The sequence below is a fragment of the Aotus nancymaae genome, unplaced genomic scaffold (assembly GCF_030222135.1).
Source record: "Aotus nancymaae isolate 86718 unplaced genomic scaffold, 86718_ANA_hifiasm-v0.15.2.pri h1tg000108l, whole genome shotgun sequence".
NCBI classification, from domain to species: domain Eukaryota; kingdom Metazoa; phylum Chordata; class Mammalia; order Primates; family Aotidae; genus Aotus; species Aotus nancymaae.
In genome coordinates, this window is record NW_026988523.1 from 9,188,598 (window position 1) to 9,206,608 (window position 18,011).

The window sequence follows — 18,011 nt, forward strand, 5'->3', positions numbered from 1 at the left end:
ATTTTCTTTAAGTCTCAGTGATCTCCAGAGGTCTCTTTAAAATAGTAAAAAACTATATACTAGAAGTAATAGTGTTTTAAGTCTTTATCAACTATTTATACCAGAAGTGTTCTCTTGTGGATTTTGATAATTCAAAAAATAAGCCTGATGGCTCTGCTGAGATGTAACCTAGTGTAGCCATTTAGAAGTTTTGGGGAACATGAGAAGTAGAAACAATGGTATTGAAAAGAGAGATGAATTAAAAATGTCACCTACTTCCCAATTTTGCTTAGGGCTGGCCCTGTCGGTATAGTCTGTATTCATGGCAGCTGGTGGAGAAAGCACAGGAAATAAAAGGAAACCAGTATTTCCAAGGTTCTGTCATTTTGCCAGCCTGCCAGGGAGACAGACGCTGTTGACGGATTTGACTATAAGCTCTGGTTGGAATGACTCTCGGGCTGTGTCTGGTTTTGTGTGCAACCATAGCTCTGCAGGCAGAGGAATTCTGGAGATTGAAGTGGTAGCAAACCAATGCCCAGACCCCTGCTTCTCACTGTTGTCTACATCATTTAGTCTCACTACATGATTTTAGCATAGTCTCTTTCCTTCCTCAGTCCTTAATTTCTCCATAAGCAAATGAGCCATCAATGTTGCAAGGCTCCAGTGGGCTGGGAAGAGCAAAAGAACAGAAAACAATAATATTTCAAATCTGATGTCAACCAAGGACTGGCAAATTCTAGGATTAGAAGATGACAGGAACAACATGAAGCTTCTGTTGGGGTGTCTAGAAATTTACAAGGAAAATAAACCGAGGAGAAATAGGGAGAGGGAGAGTCCCAAAAGGGCCCCGTAGATGTTTTATGTTCTTACTTCTGCTTGTGAATTTGAGAGCTATTCAAGGGGCCTGATTGCAAATCCTGAAGACTTCCATTTAGCCCTAGCTTATGTATAGCCCACAGGGAAGCCAGGCTACCCTGTCTTCCTACCCTGTAGGTGCTGTTCCAGGAGCGATGCAGTCTGAAGCTCATGCCCACTAAACTTCGTCAGAGGACCGTGTTGTTCTCACTGAACTCTTCATGTTTCACAATTTCCCAGGCTCAGCTTAGGAATGTAGCTGGGAAGTGTCCTTCCCTAGTGAGTAGCTTAATTTGTGTCCAGGAATGCATGATAGAGAGTCAGCAGTGCAGTCCCTTGGAGGGTGCCAGTGATCATTGCTCTTTAGGAAGTGCCCCCAAGGGAGATGGCTGCTGCCTTTGCAAATCGCACGTGTTGGGAGGAGAACAACATATAGAGTTGATGCATGAACAGCACACGGATTAGGGGCACTGACCTTTGTACAATCAAAAATTTGCCTATACTTTTTGACCTCCCTAAAACTTAACTACTGACAACCTACTGTTGATGGGAAGCCTTACCGATAACATAGTCAATTAAAACATATTTGATGTATTAAATATATTGCATACTGTATTTTTACAATAATGTAAGCTAGAGAAAATATGTTATTAAGAAAATTATGAAGAAGAGAAAATATATTTACAATTTAATATTATTATTATTATTTAAGACAGTTTTACACTTGTTGCCCAGACTGGAGTGTAATGGTGTGATCTCGGCTCACTGCAACCTTCACCTCCTGGGTTCAAGCGATTCTCCTGCCTCAGCCTCCCAAGTAGCTAGGATTATAGGGGTGCACCATCACGCCTGGCTAATTTTGTAGTTTAGTACATGGGGTTTCACCATATTGGTCAGGCTGGTCTCAAACTCCTGACCTCAAGTGATCCAGCCACCTTAGCCTCCCAAAGTGCTAGTACTACAAACATGAGCCACCAAGCCCGGCCTTATTTACACTTTATTAGTGGAAGTGTATCATCATAAAGGTCTTCATCCTCATTGTCTTCGTGTTGAATAGGCTGAGGAGGAGGAAGAATAGGAGCGGCTGGTTCTGCTGTCTCAGGGGTGGCAAAGGTGGAAGAAAATGTGTATGTAGGTGGACTGGCAAAGTTCAGGCTCATGTTGTTCAAGGGTCAGCTGATATATACATATCTTTTTGTTGTTTCAAATGAATGATTATGCTTCCCCTGGCAATTGCTAGGAAGCACATTAATTGTATATTAGTCTGCAATTGAATTGTTTTCATTCTTTCTTTGGTATTCCAGAGATTTTATAATCTATGTTAAAATCATGGGTTCTGAAACTTGGTGAGACAGGACTTTTGAAAGAGAGCACTTTTGACTGTGTAATGTAAATCAGTTTCTCTTCAGAAGGTCAGGGGACCTTTGGAAGGGACTTTTACAGAAAAACATGGTAAAACCCAGAATTCCATACCCAGAATCAAAAACAAGTGAAGCAAATTGCCCAGCACTGGGACCCCCAGAGTCTAGTTCTGAACTTACAGATAGGTCACATTATAGGAAGAGATGGACATATCCTGAAGATCTATTTTGAGGAGCCAAATCCTGTGCTGAGACTTAAATAAAGGGACAGAGAAACCTACACTTTCCCAGGATACAGGAATGAAAGAAGTTCATTTGGTGTAATACTTCACCATTTTTCTATCATGTGAAGGAAGAATCAAAATTATTGCTGAGATTCCTCTGTTTCCATCAGATGAGAATCTTCAGAGGAGAAGAACTTGAATTAATTTTATTTTCCAAGTTAGGAGGGTTCTCAACACCTCAAAGTACCAGCATTGGTCTGTGCAAGAAAGAGAATGGAAATGTTTTTAACATATAACCTGGTTCCTGTCCTACACAGCAGAGATGAAGCCAGAGTGAGGAGGAAGCACAATGGGGAATCAGAATTAAGATATTTTTTCTCTATTAGTTTGGATAAATAGCAAAGTTATCAAGGATGAATGTTATTATTGTCGTTACATTTGGTTTGCAGTTGGTGGTAGGAAAATTAAATGAGGACTCCGCCTCATCCAGTCCACTCTCCATTCTGTACATCCCACTCCTATCTGCTGCCAAATTCAGAGCATGCATTCCTTCTTAGCCCATATCCTCTTACTTCCGTAAGAATCAATAAAATGAAGTGAAGGAATAGAGAAAAACCTGATCCTCTTTTACTACTTAACCTTAAAAGAGCTGTTTCTAGAAAGACCTCTGGGATTGCTATTTAGTCAAGGGTGGCACTTCTTGGATAAATGAATTGCAATATTTTGTTTAACTAAACAACTGAAAAGTTGGCGCATTACACTATAAAAATATACTGGGAAAGAAAGATTATTAGAAACTCTTTCTTGAGTTCTCTACCACATCCTGCCTGTTCATGGGTTTTCTGCACTCCCACCCCAATACCACCATCACCTCATCTGTGAAACTCAATACCATGTTAGAGCTGGACGGGCCCTTTGATAGAACCCAGTTCAACCCCATCATTTTACTAATTTGCAGATAGAAGGCCAGGATGGTTAAGAGACTTGCCCAAGGTCCTAGAGGCCAGCAGGGGCAAGCCAAGACCAGAAGCAAAGTCATGTGGCCTTGGACCACTACTTTCTTCATCACACTGTATTGTTTCTTGAAAAGTGTGGTACAAATGCCAGTTTCTCTTAAGCAAAGCTAGATTCTAGGTAAAAGTTGTGATCAGACTTTTATGAATGCCTGGGAGAGGGTGGGATATTTACTTTAGAAAAGTTTATGAGCCGACGTCATCCAGATTTTAAGGTTGAGCTAAAGCTCAGGTAAGGCTTCTTTGTTATTATATTACAATCTTAGTGTTGTACAAGTTCTGAAATATCCCATCATTTCTTCTGGACTAAGTTTTTAAATTTAATACAAGAAATTTGAGTTGAATTATCTTTAAGATCTGTTTCCATTTTCATGAGGTCTGGTTTCTCTAAAATGGTTGTTAAATGCCCACCGTCCCCCACCTCCATCACAATCAGGAAATGGAGTCTTTAGCCCACAGTCTTTCACACACTCTTACCTAGGAGAAAAAATGATTTTAATACTGACTCGATCTGACTCTGAAATATTGTTGTAGCCCTCTGAAGTTTTTTCAGGGTTGCTCAGACCCTCAGGAGGACCTTGAACCAAAGTTTCAGGGCAGCCGTAGGCAGAACAATAGGACTTTGCCTGTTTGTTAGGAACTGTCCAGCTTCCCAAATATGGACCTGAGTTGGAGGCTATGCCAGTGTCCCTGCGATGGCCTCATAAATGGACAACTAAAAGAGGTGCCTGGTTTGGCATTCTCTGGGGGGCAGTTCATGAAAAGTTTGTTGGTGGGGCTGGCCACTCTATCTGCAAATAATGATGTCTGTTTTCTGGTGTCGACCTTACCCTGTTCCTAACTGACCATTGAAAGATATAGGAAGACTTTGGGAACCTGCCACTAAGTCTGTTTCCAGATGTAAAGGTTGACTCCTTTCAGTATAGAATTCTCTAAAGTTGTTAGTCAGAATTTAAGAGATCTGCACACACTGAATTTTATTGGGTTCTCAGTGATAGGGGAAGTGGTATTTTTATCCATGTTTTGAGATTGCTGATTTTCCTTTGTTCTGTCTGTAAAGAGTTGGAAAAAACTTTCCAGGGCATCTCTTGCCTTTCCAAATTCTCTTCATACATTAAAGTCACATCAAATTCAATAATAAATTTTTCTCAGAAATAGCCATGAATTTGTAATCGGTAACACATAATTTAATTACTTTTTCTTTTCAGCTATATTGAGAGTTTCTTCAGAATAGGGGATATGTTTTATGCTTTTGATCTACCTTGTGGCTTCTTCGTGATAATTTAGTATAGTAAAATGTAACGCTGAAGCAGTGAGGCCAATGTCTCCTTCTGGAGCCAATCTTGCTATTTTATAGTCTTAGCCTATAGAAGTTATTGGCATATCTTTCAGGTTATGTATATCTAGATCTTTATGGAATTGAGGTTTACTCCTAGTAAGCATCAACACTTTGAAACTTAAAAACATCAAATGGTGGAACCCCACTGCAAGCCTACAGAATCAAAATTTTCAGGGGATAAATAAGGAGTATATTTTTTAAAAGCTTCCTAAGTGAGTCTAACGCACAGCTATGGTAAAGTCTACCTCATGGAATAAGAGGACCAGTCTTAAGGAATTATGCCAACAGGGGCTTCACAAATACAGGCATCATTCACATACATAACCAACAAAGGAAAAACACATGCCATTATTGCAGGGCATAGCTAGGATTGTGCCTGGGTGCCCATGGGCAGGTTCTATACAAGAGGACAGTAGCCAAGGCTTAACATACATTTTGAACAAAAATTCCTCAATAAAAAGTATTTTTTAAAACCTTGTAACACAATGGCATTGGAAGTGAAGACCAGCAGAAAGAGAGTAGGGGCTTATCAGAGCAGAGAAGCAAAGAGCAAAGCTAGGGTTATATGTAGGTGACCATCTACATCGTGTGGTTTCTAAAGACCTACTGATTTAAACCTCCCTTGTGAAAAACTCAATCCTTTGGCTTAAAACACTGACTCTTGTTAAAATGGAAATACCTGCAAATCACATCTCACTGGGTCCATCATTTTCTTACCTGAGAACACATTGTAATGTGGTGGGGAAAGAGCTGGAAACACAGATGGAAGACAAGTGGATGTTGCCAAAAAAGGACACACACTGGGAAGGACATCATGCAGACAGCAGCAGCTGGATAAATATCATCACTTTGATTTACTGTTATTTAAAACAGAACTGCTCAAAACTATTGGACTATTAAGATATGCTATGTTTTTTTCTTGCCTACCCTGCTGAGGAGCTTTTTGGCTCACTCTGGCCTCTGCTGCTAGCTCCTGAATTGGGAAGAAAGCAACAGGAAAACAACCTCGTCCCATGGGAGATGGCCCGGTGGTCTAGGCTGGCCCTGAGAGTGAGGGCTCTGAGATCCAGCCTGAGGATTTTCCTCTGACTTGCTGTGTGGCCTCCAGCCAGTCTCCAAACAGCTTTAGTTTCCTTGTATGTCAAACCAAGATAAATACCTAACTTCCCACTTCTCTGGGGCATTGTAAGGCTTTACTTCTGCCACTTTCAGTAAGGTTTGTCCAAAGACCATAAGAAGAAAGCTTTTAAAAAGTTTTAATATGATTACTTTTACTACTTATGTAGCATTAGGTAGAAAGGAGAATGTATCAGGAGGGTGGGATCATGGAGAACACAACAGCCTCACTCAGAGAAGCAGTGTTTGTAGTGGAAGAGAAACACAAAAGGGGTTTTGGGGTTGGGTGCAAGGGAGAAAAGTCTACAATTGGTACCAGATGCCATCAGAAGCTAACGACCTGACAAACTCCGTCCTCATAAAACAAATTCCTTAAAAAGGAAGCAAATGGAAATATAAGCTAGTGAAAGAATTTGCAGCAGCTGCCCTAAAACCATTTCTCACTTCATAAACAGGTCTGGGTTTGGTCCTTCTTTTTGGTATTGGTCTTACTTCATGCCACTTTTCCCTCTCATATTCTCCCCTGTCTCATTCTTCCTCCCTTGCTGCCCCTGCTGGACAGGCTTCTCACACTGGTAGTCACAGCAGTAGTAGTTCCCATCTTGATGGAGGAAGGCCCGTGCAGAGCATTTGCTTTGCGTCTTGTCTCACCATGTATTTGTCCTCAATGATGGCGTGGATTAATTGGGTGAAGTCACTCAAAAACAGCACTTGCTCTTTTGACCTTAATTTCTTTCCGATAAACTGATGTGAACCAGAGTATTAGTGACTCTCTGTTTTCCAGTACTTCCTGCCCAACATGCTGAAGAAGAGCTTATGTTTGGGACATCCATACCGTATGGCATCTAGAGAACTAGGAGTTCTTTAGCATCACTAATGAAGCATCTTGATCACATCCCATAAAGGATGGTTAGATTTTATCTTCCTTATCAGATAGATTAAATAAATATTTGAAGACAAAGATTTATTTCCTACATTGTATATCAGCATTGAATTTGGGGAGTTCATGCTGACTCATTAACACCCCCCAACTTATTTATTTCTTCCTTCATCAGGTCCCATAATGGATACTTCATCATCACAGGAAATAACCGGGGTTTAAACTTGTGAAAACATTTTTTTCACACCGATCACCTCCAATTCTTCCAAATCCTACCTAATAAACGTAGATAAAAGAAATGAGAATATCACTGGCATATAATTTAAATCCCAAGGGTATAAGATCAGGGGCCGCAACTTTAGCATATTTAGTTAGAATCTACCCTTTTTGGGCTAGTGCTTTTTAAGTCAAGTCTCAATTATTTGAAGGTATTATGTGCATATTCGATGACATTTTGTTTTCTACTTTTTTTATATTGTTGCCTAGATATTTGATGAAGTTGTTGACCACTAACACAATTCAGGGGCAAACAGAGCACACTACTACTGACAAGATTCATAGTAGTTGTATTTTTAGGCTAATAATTAGCACCATGGACAACAACATCAAGAGCAAGAAAATGTCTCATTAGTCTTCCATACAAGACTGTGTATTCCCTAAGAGCATGTTTCTAATACCAAAGGTACTCAGATCGAGGGCTTCCCAACAGTAAGTGCTTAGTACATGCTTATTAATGAATGAGTGGAGCAAGATGGTTGAATTAGTGTTTAATGATATTTTCGTGTTTCAGATCCTCATTTACTATTAGAAAACTTAACAAGTTTCTCATTTTCATAGCTATGGACTGACTTTGCTGTCTATAACGTGAGCAATCTTAATTCAGCTAATTTTAATTGTGTCAACTACAGCATGGCATATGTTGAATAAAAAGTGAATAGGAGTAAGTTTGCCTCTTCAAAATGTCCGTACTCTAGTGACTTTCAGCATTTAGGAGATACTCAGATACTAATTACTTTGTGAATATAAATAACTCATTAATTAAAGAATGAGAAAATGCATACATAACTATAACACAAGATAAAGCAAAAGAAATGCTAGAAGAGAGTTATTTTTTTAATTTCACTGGGAAGTTCAAAGGAAGAGGATATCTGAAGTGACTTCTTTGAGAAGAAAGGTGTCTTAGCTTATTTTGTGTTGCTATAACCAAATGCCTGATACTGGGTAATTTATAAAGGAAAGAGATTCACTTAGCTCATGGTTCTATAGGCTGGGAAGTGCAAGAAACATAACGCTGGCATCTGCTCAGCTTTCTTGCTGTGTCATACATGGTGGAAGCAAACACATGCAAATGTGAAAAACCTGAGAGGCACCTTCACTTTAAAACAACCCACTCTCATGGGAACTAACCTATTTCAGTGAGAACTAATTCAGTCACAACCACCACGTGAACAGCACTAAGCCATTCATGAGGGATTCACCCTCAGGACCCAGACACCTTCCACTAGGCCCCACCTACCAATACTGCCACATTGGGAATCAGATTTCAACATGAGTTTTTGTGGGGACAAACCATATCCCAACCATAGCAGAAGGGCTTTTAGAAATCTCAACAAACTGAGCAAAGGTACAAATGGGAGAACAAAAATGTAGGATGACTAACGGCAAACAGACCAGTGAGGCCTTTTGCAGTAAAGCAGTAGAGGAATAGCAACTCTGTGAGGTTGCCATAATTATCCTCATCTTGTAGGGGAAGGAGCTGAAACACTTGGAAATGAATAACTCACTCCAAATCACACAGGTAGTAAATGATGGGTCCAGGATACAATTCCAGAGAGCCCAAGGCTAATGCCCTAATTGTTAACCTCTATGGTTCTGCCATGGCAAGAGGGTAACACTTGTTTTGCTCCAGTGTATTCTTGCTGCTGTTACGGTCCAGGCTGAGTCTAGATTGGCCCTAGCAATCCAAGCAGCAGTTCTCTGCTGAGAGGATGTCTGTGGAAGCATCTAGCATAAGATTAGGCATGAGACATGGATTCAAGATGTGTGAGTTTCCTCTTCCAGTAATCGGTTCAATTGCTGCTCAGCCTGTGCTGATATTCAGTGGTATGTACTGCTATGGCTTTGCGGTTGTCAAAATATTTCCATGCCAATTGGTAAATTGGTGTTGCCTTCTGTTATCTCAGATATCTAGTCCCTTCAGACACGGCCTTCTGTGTCACCTTATGAATAAACATTTGAAAGATTGATGCCTGACATAACTAGGGGCCTCCAGGATTCACTCCTCAGCTTTGTCCTGGATTTGTTCTAATTGCTTGGGACCCAGCAGTACTGGTTGTTAAATATTTTGAGTGTCATCCCATGACCTATTCATTTCTGAACACACAGAACTTTCAGAATCTGTTCTCCACCTTATTTCATCACATTTGATCCTCCTGGAAGAAAGAGCCACAGAAACTCAGCTAATTGTTACTACTTAGCTGTTATTTTTCATGTTTTTTATGCTGCATGGTGTTGGGTAGGAGAGAAAAAAGGTTATGAGTTAAATATTGGTTTTGGAGAAAAATTGTTCTCTCTGGTTTAGAAGCCCTCCCAGAAGGAGGTGCAAAGTCATTGCTGCTGTCTATTGGTTCTCAACCTGTCCTAAGATGCTTCTGTTTCTTTCATCCCAGCTGTGTCCATCGGCCCTGTGGGAGGCAGGACAGCTGTCCGTCATTGCTGCTTGATCACGCTGATGTGGTGAACTGTACCTCTGTAGGCCCAGGTCTTATGAAGTGTGCTATCACTTGTCAAAGGGGATTTGCCCTTCAGGCCAGCAGTGGGCAGTACATCAGACCCATGCAGGTGAGTTGAAATATCATGATCACCAAGACCAAGTTCCTGGGAAGGGGAGGTATTCATGCTCTTAACTCTGGCTCCACAAGGAAAGAGCAGATGTTTTTAAACCATTTGAAAGAAAAACATGGGGGCTCTAACAAGCAGAGGGAAGCATGGCTTAATAGAAATGCAAGGTATCTAAAAGTATGTACAGGGTTGTAAATTTTTCATAAGGTGGGCAGTAAATGAGAATGTTTATTTTGTTCTTCTCCCTTGTTTGTCTTTCTGTCAGAAATTATGTTCCCTCCTTTTGCCTTTAAGATGAGAACACCACGGTTCAGACATGTGTGTTTTCAGGAAAGATTAGTTGTAATCAACATGTCTGTGGTTCACATTGTCCATCCTCCGACAACCCTCCTTACAAAAAGACTGGAGAGATAAAACCCGATTTTCTCCCCAAAAGAATTAAAGCTGTTACCAAGGCAGAGATTCTATCATGATTCTAACTCTGGCCAAATTTTCCAAATTTCTATGAGCTCTGTTTCAAATTTTTACAGTACCATTTTGAGAATTTCAAGATGGTTTGGAGGTAGTAGAATATGTAGATTAACAGGATGGCTCAGGAGGCAGATCAGAATTAAATTTTGGCTCCACTATATATGTGTAACTTTGGGTTAAAAGAAAGTTACACATATATAGTGGGATGTGTAACTTTGGGTTAAAAAGAAAGAAATTAATCTCTTTAAGCTTGTTTTCACATTTTAAAAATGATTAGAACAGAGAACTTATCTGATTGAGTTATTATGATGACGAAACAATTTAAATGCTTTTGGCAAAATGATAGGTATATTGCACTCTAACTGTTGTCGGTATTAGGAGCAGAATGGTCATGTATTCTTAACTACAAATTCTGTTTTCCATCTTTCCTTTAGAGAGTCTTCAGTACCCTACAGAGAAATTGTAAACGTAAAATCAACCATTAGAAAACATGACCATATTATAAGATAGAAAAAGGATGAACTAGACAAGAAATGATTGTGCTCCAGGAAAAAAATAGAAAGATGTGGTCTCCTAAGGAAAGAGTGGACACACAACTGTTAGCTAGACATCAGTGATTTACAAGAGTTGATTTTTTTTTTTATTTTGTGTCAATTGATTACTTAACAGGTTGGAAACCTGTGGGAGAATTTGACTTGCTTAGAGGTGTCAGGATTTATACGTATGCTCTTTGGCTTCAGCCGCTTTAGGTTCTGCCTAGAGAAAAACGACTTTAATATACCTTGAGGCACCAACTTCTTGGTCTGTGATGCTTTAGTCAGGAAAGCAGAGCCTTTATTACCTGTTCTTCACCCATCTCAGCTCAGACAAAGGAATGTCCACTCCAGAAAAGAAATAAAAAGAATGGAAAAAAATACAGGAACTGAATACACTCATGATAGGCAGGGAAGGGGAGAGAAGAAAAGACAACATATGTAATTCATTAAAATTAGAAGCAAATTCAGTACAAAATGGGCAATACCTAACAAAGACAGGAGAAGCACCAGGCAATATACGCAAAGTGTGAGAGGCATTCTTTTTTTCTTTTTTTTGAGACAGACTCTCGCTCTGTCGCTCAGGCTAGAGTGCTGTGGCGCGATGTCAGCTCACTACAACCTCTGCGTCTGGAGTTTAAGTGATTCTCCTGCCTCAGCCTCCTGAGTAGCTGGGACTACAAGCACATGCCAGTGTGCCTGGCTAATTTTTTGTATAAAAATACAAAAAGTAGAGATGGGTTTTCACCGTGTTGGCCAGGATGGTCTCAATCTCCTGACCTCGGATCTGCCCCCCTCGGCCTCCTAAAGTGTTGGGATTACAGGCGTGAGCCACTGCGCCTGGCCTCGAGAGGCATTCTTTAAGTGATAGTGGCTGGTTGTGGTTAGAGCCAGACTTGCAGGCTAGGTTACACATGTGAGGGGCAGCATCTGGACTGAATGAGGGTGGGAGCTCCGCCTTTGACAATCACATGACTCAGTAAGCAACAGCACTGTTCAGCTGACCAAACGTGCTGTCACCTGAGGCTGGCCCCATGAAGGAAATTATACATTCCCTGCTTGTCATCACAAGACAGTGGGGATATTTGCTTTTTGTTGACACAAGAACTGAAACTAAACAGAAAAATGTGTCTGGCTTTGAATTGGTCCTTCTGGCAAGCAATAGGGAAACACTGGGAGGCAGGGAGGAGCAGGTAGCCAGGAGTTGGCGTTGGGGTGACAGGTGCCTTCAGCAGTCATTTTACCTTTGGCTTTGGTGCCACTGTGGTTTCCTGGCAGGATGGCTGGCTCAGCCATAGAAACTCCCATCTCTGTCTTAGACCTTTGATAATCCAGTAGCTAGAATGTTGGCTGCATGTTTTGCAAACAAGCCATAAGCCTCTAGGTCTCCAGGTACTGGCTTGTTACATTCCCCTACCCTAGACACCTTCTTCTCCTACTTCCCCTGTACTGCTGGGAAGTCCTGATCATTTTTCAAAGGCCAATCCTGTATTACCTGCTCTGAAACTTCTCCTACATGCTCTCCTCCCTGACCAAGGATGGCACTTCCTCCTTCAGCTCCCAAAATGTTGTACCATCATACAGGAGCATGCATTATACAATATAGCTTTATTGTTGCATATTTATGTTTTCTTTCTTCTTGATCTCAGTTTTCTACTTCTGTTTTATGGTTTGCATTCTTTATATTGCATTCTTTCCAATCATTACAGAAGCGGATGGGATATAACAAACGAAAATGTAGCTCTAACATTTTCCTTCTTTACTTTCTTTTCTGCCTTCCTCCCCCCTTTTCTCCTTTCTATTCTCCTTCCTTCACATGTTTTTGAACCATTGTTTCAACATGCGATTTGCTTGCCTGATAGTTTTTTTTAGCTTCTGGAGAGTGTCTTGTTTAGGACAGGACCTGGCCCTTCTAGGTGCTCAATAAATATCTCTTCATTGAATTAGTAGCAGTGTGCTCTAGGGCTACCCTACTGAAATGACAGGCCCTAGGAAATGGCTAGACTCTCCCACATTTAACCACAAGGTTTGGAAGATTCCTTGTATGCATTAACTCTCAGCGCTATTCTCAGTGGAGTTAATTATTTTCAGCAGCATTATCAGTTGGCTTATTAATAAGACTGCCAGCAGGAGACAGATGACATACTTGAAAGTGGGCAATTTGAGAGAATTTAATCAAGGGACCACTCATAAATGTGCAGGCAGGATATGGGAAAATCACAGGGAGATGGTGTAGTGTCCCCGGTAAAGAGGCTCAGTTATCACCCCTAGGCCTGAAAGGTTTACTGTAGGAGTACAGAATCACAGGAAGAAGGAGCCGAAACTGTGTGGAGCAGGCTTCCAGAAGATACAGCCAACCCTCAGTGACCCTTGAAAGAAAGTGGGGAGAATCAGCACCCTGGCACCCCTCTTCTCCTCTCCCTCTCCAGGCTCCTGACACCAGGTCCTGAATCTGAATGCAAGCCCAAGTCAAAGGCATGAAACCCACTGGGGTCAGTTTCCCTGGCCCAGAGCAGGGTGGAGAAGGGAAGAGAATAGGTCTGGAGAAGCAACTGGAAAACAGCTTGCCATTTAATGATTCTCTGACACTAGTAGGCTTCTTTTATCAGCATCATACTGAGTATTGTAAGAATGTATGTTAAGGCCGGGCGTGGTGGCTCAAGCCTGTAATCCCAGCACTTTGGGAGGCTGAGGCGGGTGGATCACGAGGTCAAGAGATCGAGACCATCCTGGTCAACGTAGTGAAACCCCGTCTCTACTAAAAATACAAAAAATTAGCTGGGCACGGTGGCGTGTGCGTGTAATCCCAGCTACTCAGGAGGCTGAGGCAGGAGAATTGCCTAAACCCAGGAGGCAGAGGTTGCAGTGAGCCGAGATCGCGCCATTGCACTCCAGCCTGGGTAACAAGAGCGAAACTCCGTCTCAAAAAAAAAAAAAAAAAAGAATGTATGTTAAAACAATGAGGCCTAAAGAGGGAGAAAGGCAAAACAATTTGTCCTGTTTTAAATGTTTAGACACATAATTACCAAGACTCTTCTAAAGCCTGGAAATTGCTCTGATAAGCCTTTTAAAAATGTGACTTTGACAGAAGCAATTTCTCTGTTTCTAGAAGGAAGTTCTGCTCACATGTTCTTCTGGGCACTGGGACCAGAATGTGAGCTGCCTTCCCGTGGACTGCGGTGTTCCTGACCCATCTTTGGTGAACCATGCAAACTTCTCCTGCTCAGAGGGAACCAGCTTTCTGAAACGCTGCTCAATCTCTTGTCTCCCACCAGCCAAGCTGCAAGGTATTGTCTGGCCAACCAGGAACTGTATGCAAGTTCTCTTTAGTCCCTCGCTCTTGAGGGGTATGTTGGGGTTCTTTTCTTTACCCTGACTCCTTTCCCATTTGCTCCACTGTGTCAACATCTTCTGATAACTCCAGAAAAGTTCCAAAGGGCAACACAATTCTTTGTCCCCAGCTACTTGAAAGGATGCACTGGCTCAGATTCTCATGAATGAAAGAATCTGAGACTTTCCTCTATTTTTATTTGACATTGTATACCCCAGAGGCAAGCCTACTGGAATGGTTGTCTTGATAATATTCATAATCAAGCTACATTTTATTGTACACATTTTAAAATTTAATATTTACAACCATCTTCAGAGTAATTTGTGAATTTGTCCCTGGCTTTAGTGCTGCTGGGTGGAGATGAAGTTGGGGTGGAGCCTGCTCTAACTGACGGCTTCTTAGAATTTGGTGTGCCTAACAGTGACTCAGGAAGCTTGCTATAATTGCAGATTCCTGAACCTTTCTCCAAGAGATTCTTGCTTAGTGAGTCTGGGGTGAGATAATAATGCTATGGTGAGTAGTTCATGGATTGCATTTGGAGAAACCATGAGTTGTACTGAGGCATATGGTGTAGTGTTTAAATACAGAACTCTGCATCCAGACTACCTCTGTTGAAACCCTGATTCTGCCCCTTACTACCTTGGGCAAGTTACCAATCCCCAGTTTCCTCATCTGCATAATAGGGGATAATAATAGGATCTATTTCATAGGGTTGTTTGAGGTTTGAAGTTTACGCAAGTTAATACATGTAAAATGCTTAGAACGATGCCTACCATATAATAAGCACTATAAAAGTGTCATCTATTGTTATTTTAATGCTTTCCATGATACTTTTTTATTGTTTGTAGGTAGGAAAAGAAGTAATGATTTAGTTGGTGGCCATTCTTTCATCTGGGTCAAGGAAGATTTATCTGACCTCTGTTTTATATAAGAGCATCACACTGGATACACCATAAGTAAAAAGATGCAGGGCACACATGACATGGAATTTTTGAGATGCTGTTCAAGAAAGAATAATGTGACTTTTGAAAGACACCAGTATGTTGAGAGGTTTTCATTTCATCTGCTATTATTATCTTTCTGGGGTCTCTGTTCTGAGCATCTCTGCTTCTGTTTCCTGGATTCAGGACTGAGCCCATGGCTGATATGTCTTGAAGATGGTCTCTGGTCTCTCCCCGAAGTCTACTGCAAGTTGGAGTGTGATGCTCCCCCTGTTATTCCGAATGCCAACTTGCTCCTGCCTCACTGCCTCCTGCCCAACCACGACGTGGGCACCGTCTGCAAATATGAGTGCAAACCGGGATACTATGTGGTGGAGAGTGCGGAGGGTAAAGTCAGGAAGTAAGTTGCATTGTTCCTGGTCTTTGCAGTTCTACCCACCTCACTGCTCGTTATGTTTGTTTTTCTGTATCATCTCTCTTTACCTACAGGGATATATTCTCCAGTCATGACAGGCAGGTGACCTGCTCTGCTTTCTGCAAACGTATTCTCTCTCATAGAAGATCCCACAGTCTCACTTGCGTACTTTTTAAAATAGTTTCTGCCCTAATGATCGCCTTCCTTGAAAGTAAGAGTTAGCAGTGTCCCAAGTGTTATACACGTCACCTGAATCCAACTCTGTGCTGGCATATCCTTGTCAGTCCAGTTTACAATCGCAGGCCTGGCCTGGTCCCCAGTGCAGACACTTAGGAGCTGTGGATATTGGGAAGATTCCTTTCTCTGCCTCAGTGTTCTTTTCTGTAAAAAGGGGATGATGATAATCATACCTACCAGTTACGGCTGATATAGGAAGTAAATGAATTATATGAATAAAACATAAAATTTAGTAAATTTATTTTTAAAATATGAAACAACTCATTTGACTATTAATATTGTTATTATATCTTCCTGCCTTCTCCTTTCTGATTTTTATGTATGTGCACTCCTAGACCTATGGCCAGAAACACTTTTTTCCCAATGTCATGCAGGATCTGAAAGAACAAAAGCTTTATAATGTAATTTAAGAGGAAGGGCTTCCAAGAGAGTCATCTTGGGGTTCCAATCCTCATCCCCCCTTTATCAGCTGAGTTACCTCAGGAAAGTTATTTAACTCTTTGGGTCTTGGTTTCTTCTTTCCCTCTAGGTCTCCTTTTTATCCTTTTAAGTTTAGGATAATGCTTGCATCAGTGTTAAGTGGAAGGATAATTCAGCCTTCAACTCAATATCCAACTCAAAGTTAACTCAATATCCAGCCCAGTGCCTGACTTGCGCCAATTACTCAATAAATGATTTCAGAAAAAGGAACTTTTTCTGAGTGAACAAAAATCTTTCAGAAAAATAAATTCCTTGCATTTAGGAAATAGTAGCTATTCTTTCTCTACCATAAATTATGTAGGTACAGGAGAAAACCAAATTTGTTTCTTACCTAGCACTTAGTTAAACGCCTGTCGATGCGTATTCTTTTAAGATTTTGTTTTTGAACTAACAAAATCCCAGCCATGGTATTGCCAGTGATGCCAGGGCATACAGCCTTTGCTTGTAAGCTAGGATGGTCTAAGGGGACAGAAAACAAACTAGGAAACTGACTCACACCCTTTCTCTAGTTGATCTCCCACCCATGTTAACATTTGGCCAATAGAGCAATGGCCTCTCCCAGGGCCTTCCACTCTAGAAAAGGCCCAGGCTCATATGTGGGAGGGGAAGAGCAAGCCTACACCCTGCCCTCTCCACCGGAGGGAAGGGTCAGACTGATTAGAACATAAACAATACTGATGAAAAATTCACAGGCGGCTACACTTTCTAGTTCAGTGGGCTCTAGCAGGTATAGTAAACAGTTTTTGACAACCAAGAGCACATTTGCATGTGATTTTCATAGCACCTAGGGGCAATTTGCATAGGCACACATTGACAGGCAGTGAGTATCCAGGTAATACTCAAGTAAAAATGTTATTACAATTAGCCTGAAGGCTGCTGTTTTCTTGCTTTTTTTCTCTCTTATCTTGCCTCCCTTTTCACACATCAGCAGCCACTTCAGGTATCTGCAGAATAAGTACCATGAAGAATAAATGACCAGGGGGCCAGAGAAATGTCTCAGGACCAAGAAGAATTAAAGACAGCAAGGTCATCACCAGTTTTCTGGGCCATGTCTTAGCTTTATGTTGGGAAAAAATGAGGCCTGTACCCAGAACTCTGGGTGGAGTTCTGGGTTTGAGGGCCATTTTTGGACACAGCTTTTCTGACTGAGAAAGTGGATGCTTGCATCACAGTGTCAGCATCAGTTTGTGCTTAAACATTGACATTCAAAATCACCATGCTGAGGAAAGATTAAATTATTTGCCACATTGTGTAAGCCGATTAAATCTTAGTTTACACCTGTTTACATAGCAGGTGGTGGATTGGTAATCAGAAGTTTGCAAGTCTGGCATAAATCACTGCCACTTGAGGCTCGTGTTTACTCAGTGAACTATGTCAGCCTTGTTCCTTGCATGTGGAAAAAGCCCAGTATTGTATAAATGGGGCCCTCAACTTCTTTCTAGGACTTGCAAGCACAAAGAGAAGGGATTGAGAAAAGCAGAAGAGAAATCAATCCAGAGAAAATGGTCACATGCTAGTTTTATGCTACTGTACAGTGTAGTAAAAAAAAAACAAAAAAAATTTGAAGGTTATATTTGCAATTTGTTTATACAACCCTGAGCAAAATACTTAATATCCATGTATCTCAGTTTTTGCATCTATAATATGGGAAGTAGTAATTATTTCTATCCAACAGTGTTGTTTTGAGGCTGAACATCGGGGGCAGTGTTATGAAAGCATTTTACAAACTTTGAAGTTCAATACATATGCTATGTGAGGTATTACTTTTGTTCTTTTTTTGTTTTGCTTTTTTTAAAAAGAAGGAAACAATTACTAAAATGCCAGCCAAATACATTCCCTTCCTGCTTCTTCTCAAGTCCATAGTTTCAAGACAAAAAGATTTGACTTCCTCTGAGATCCCTTTTCCAGCTTTGTCTCATTCTACCCAGGGATGGCAGGGATGGCATATTCATCCCCTGCATGCTCTATGCTGTCTCTGGGTTAGGAATAAAGACA

At 41.1% G+C, this 18,011-nt stretch overlaps 1 protein-coding gene across 3 annotated transcripts in view; it reads left to right on the top strand.

The window, feature by feature from the left end:
• The window catches only part of PAPPA2 (pappalysin 2), a 376,815-nt gene that overhangs the window by 284,751 nt on the left and 74,053 nt on the right, over positions 1-18,011 (top strand). For all 3 annotated transcript variants that reach the window (XM_064370884.1, XM_064370885.1, XM_021668059.2), the window contains exons 15-17: positions 9,437-9,608; positions 13,722-13,899; positions 15,071-15,284. In XM_064370884.1, coding sequence (XP_064226954.1) covers positions 9,437-9,608; positions 13,722-13,899; positions 15,071-15,284 — 564 coding nt within the window. The remainder of the gene's footprint in view (positions 1-9,436; positions 9,609-13,721; positions 13,900-15,070; positions 15,285-18,011) is intronic.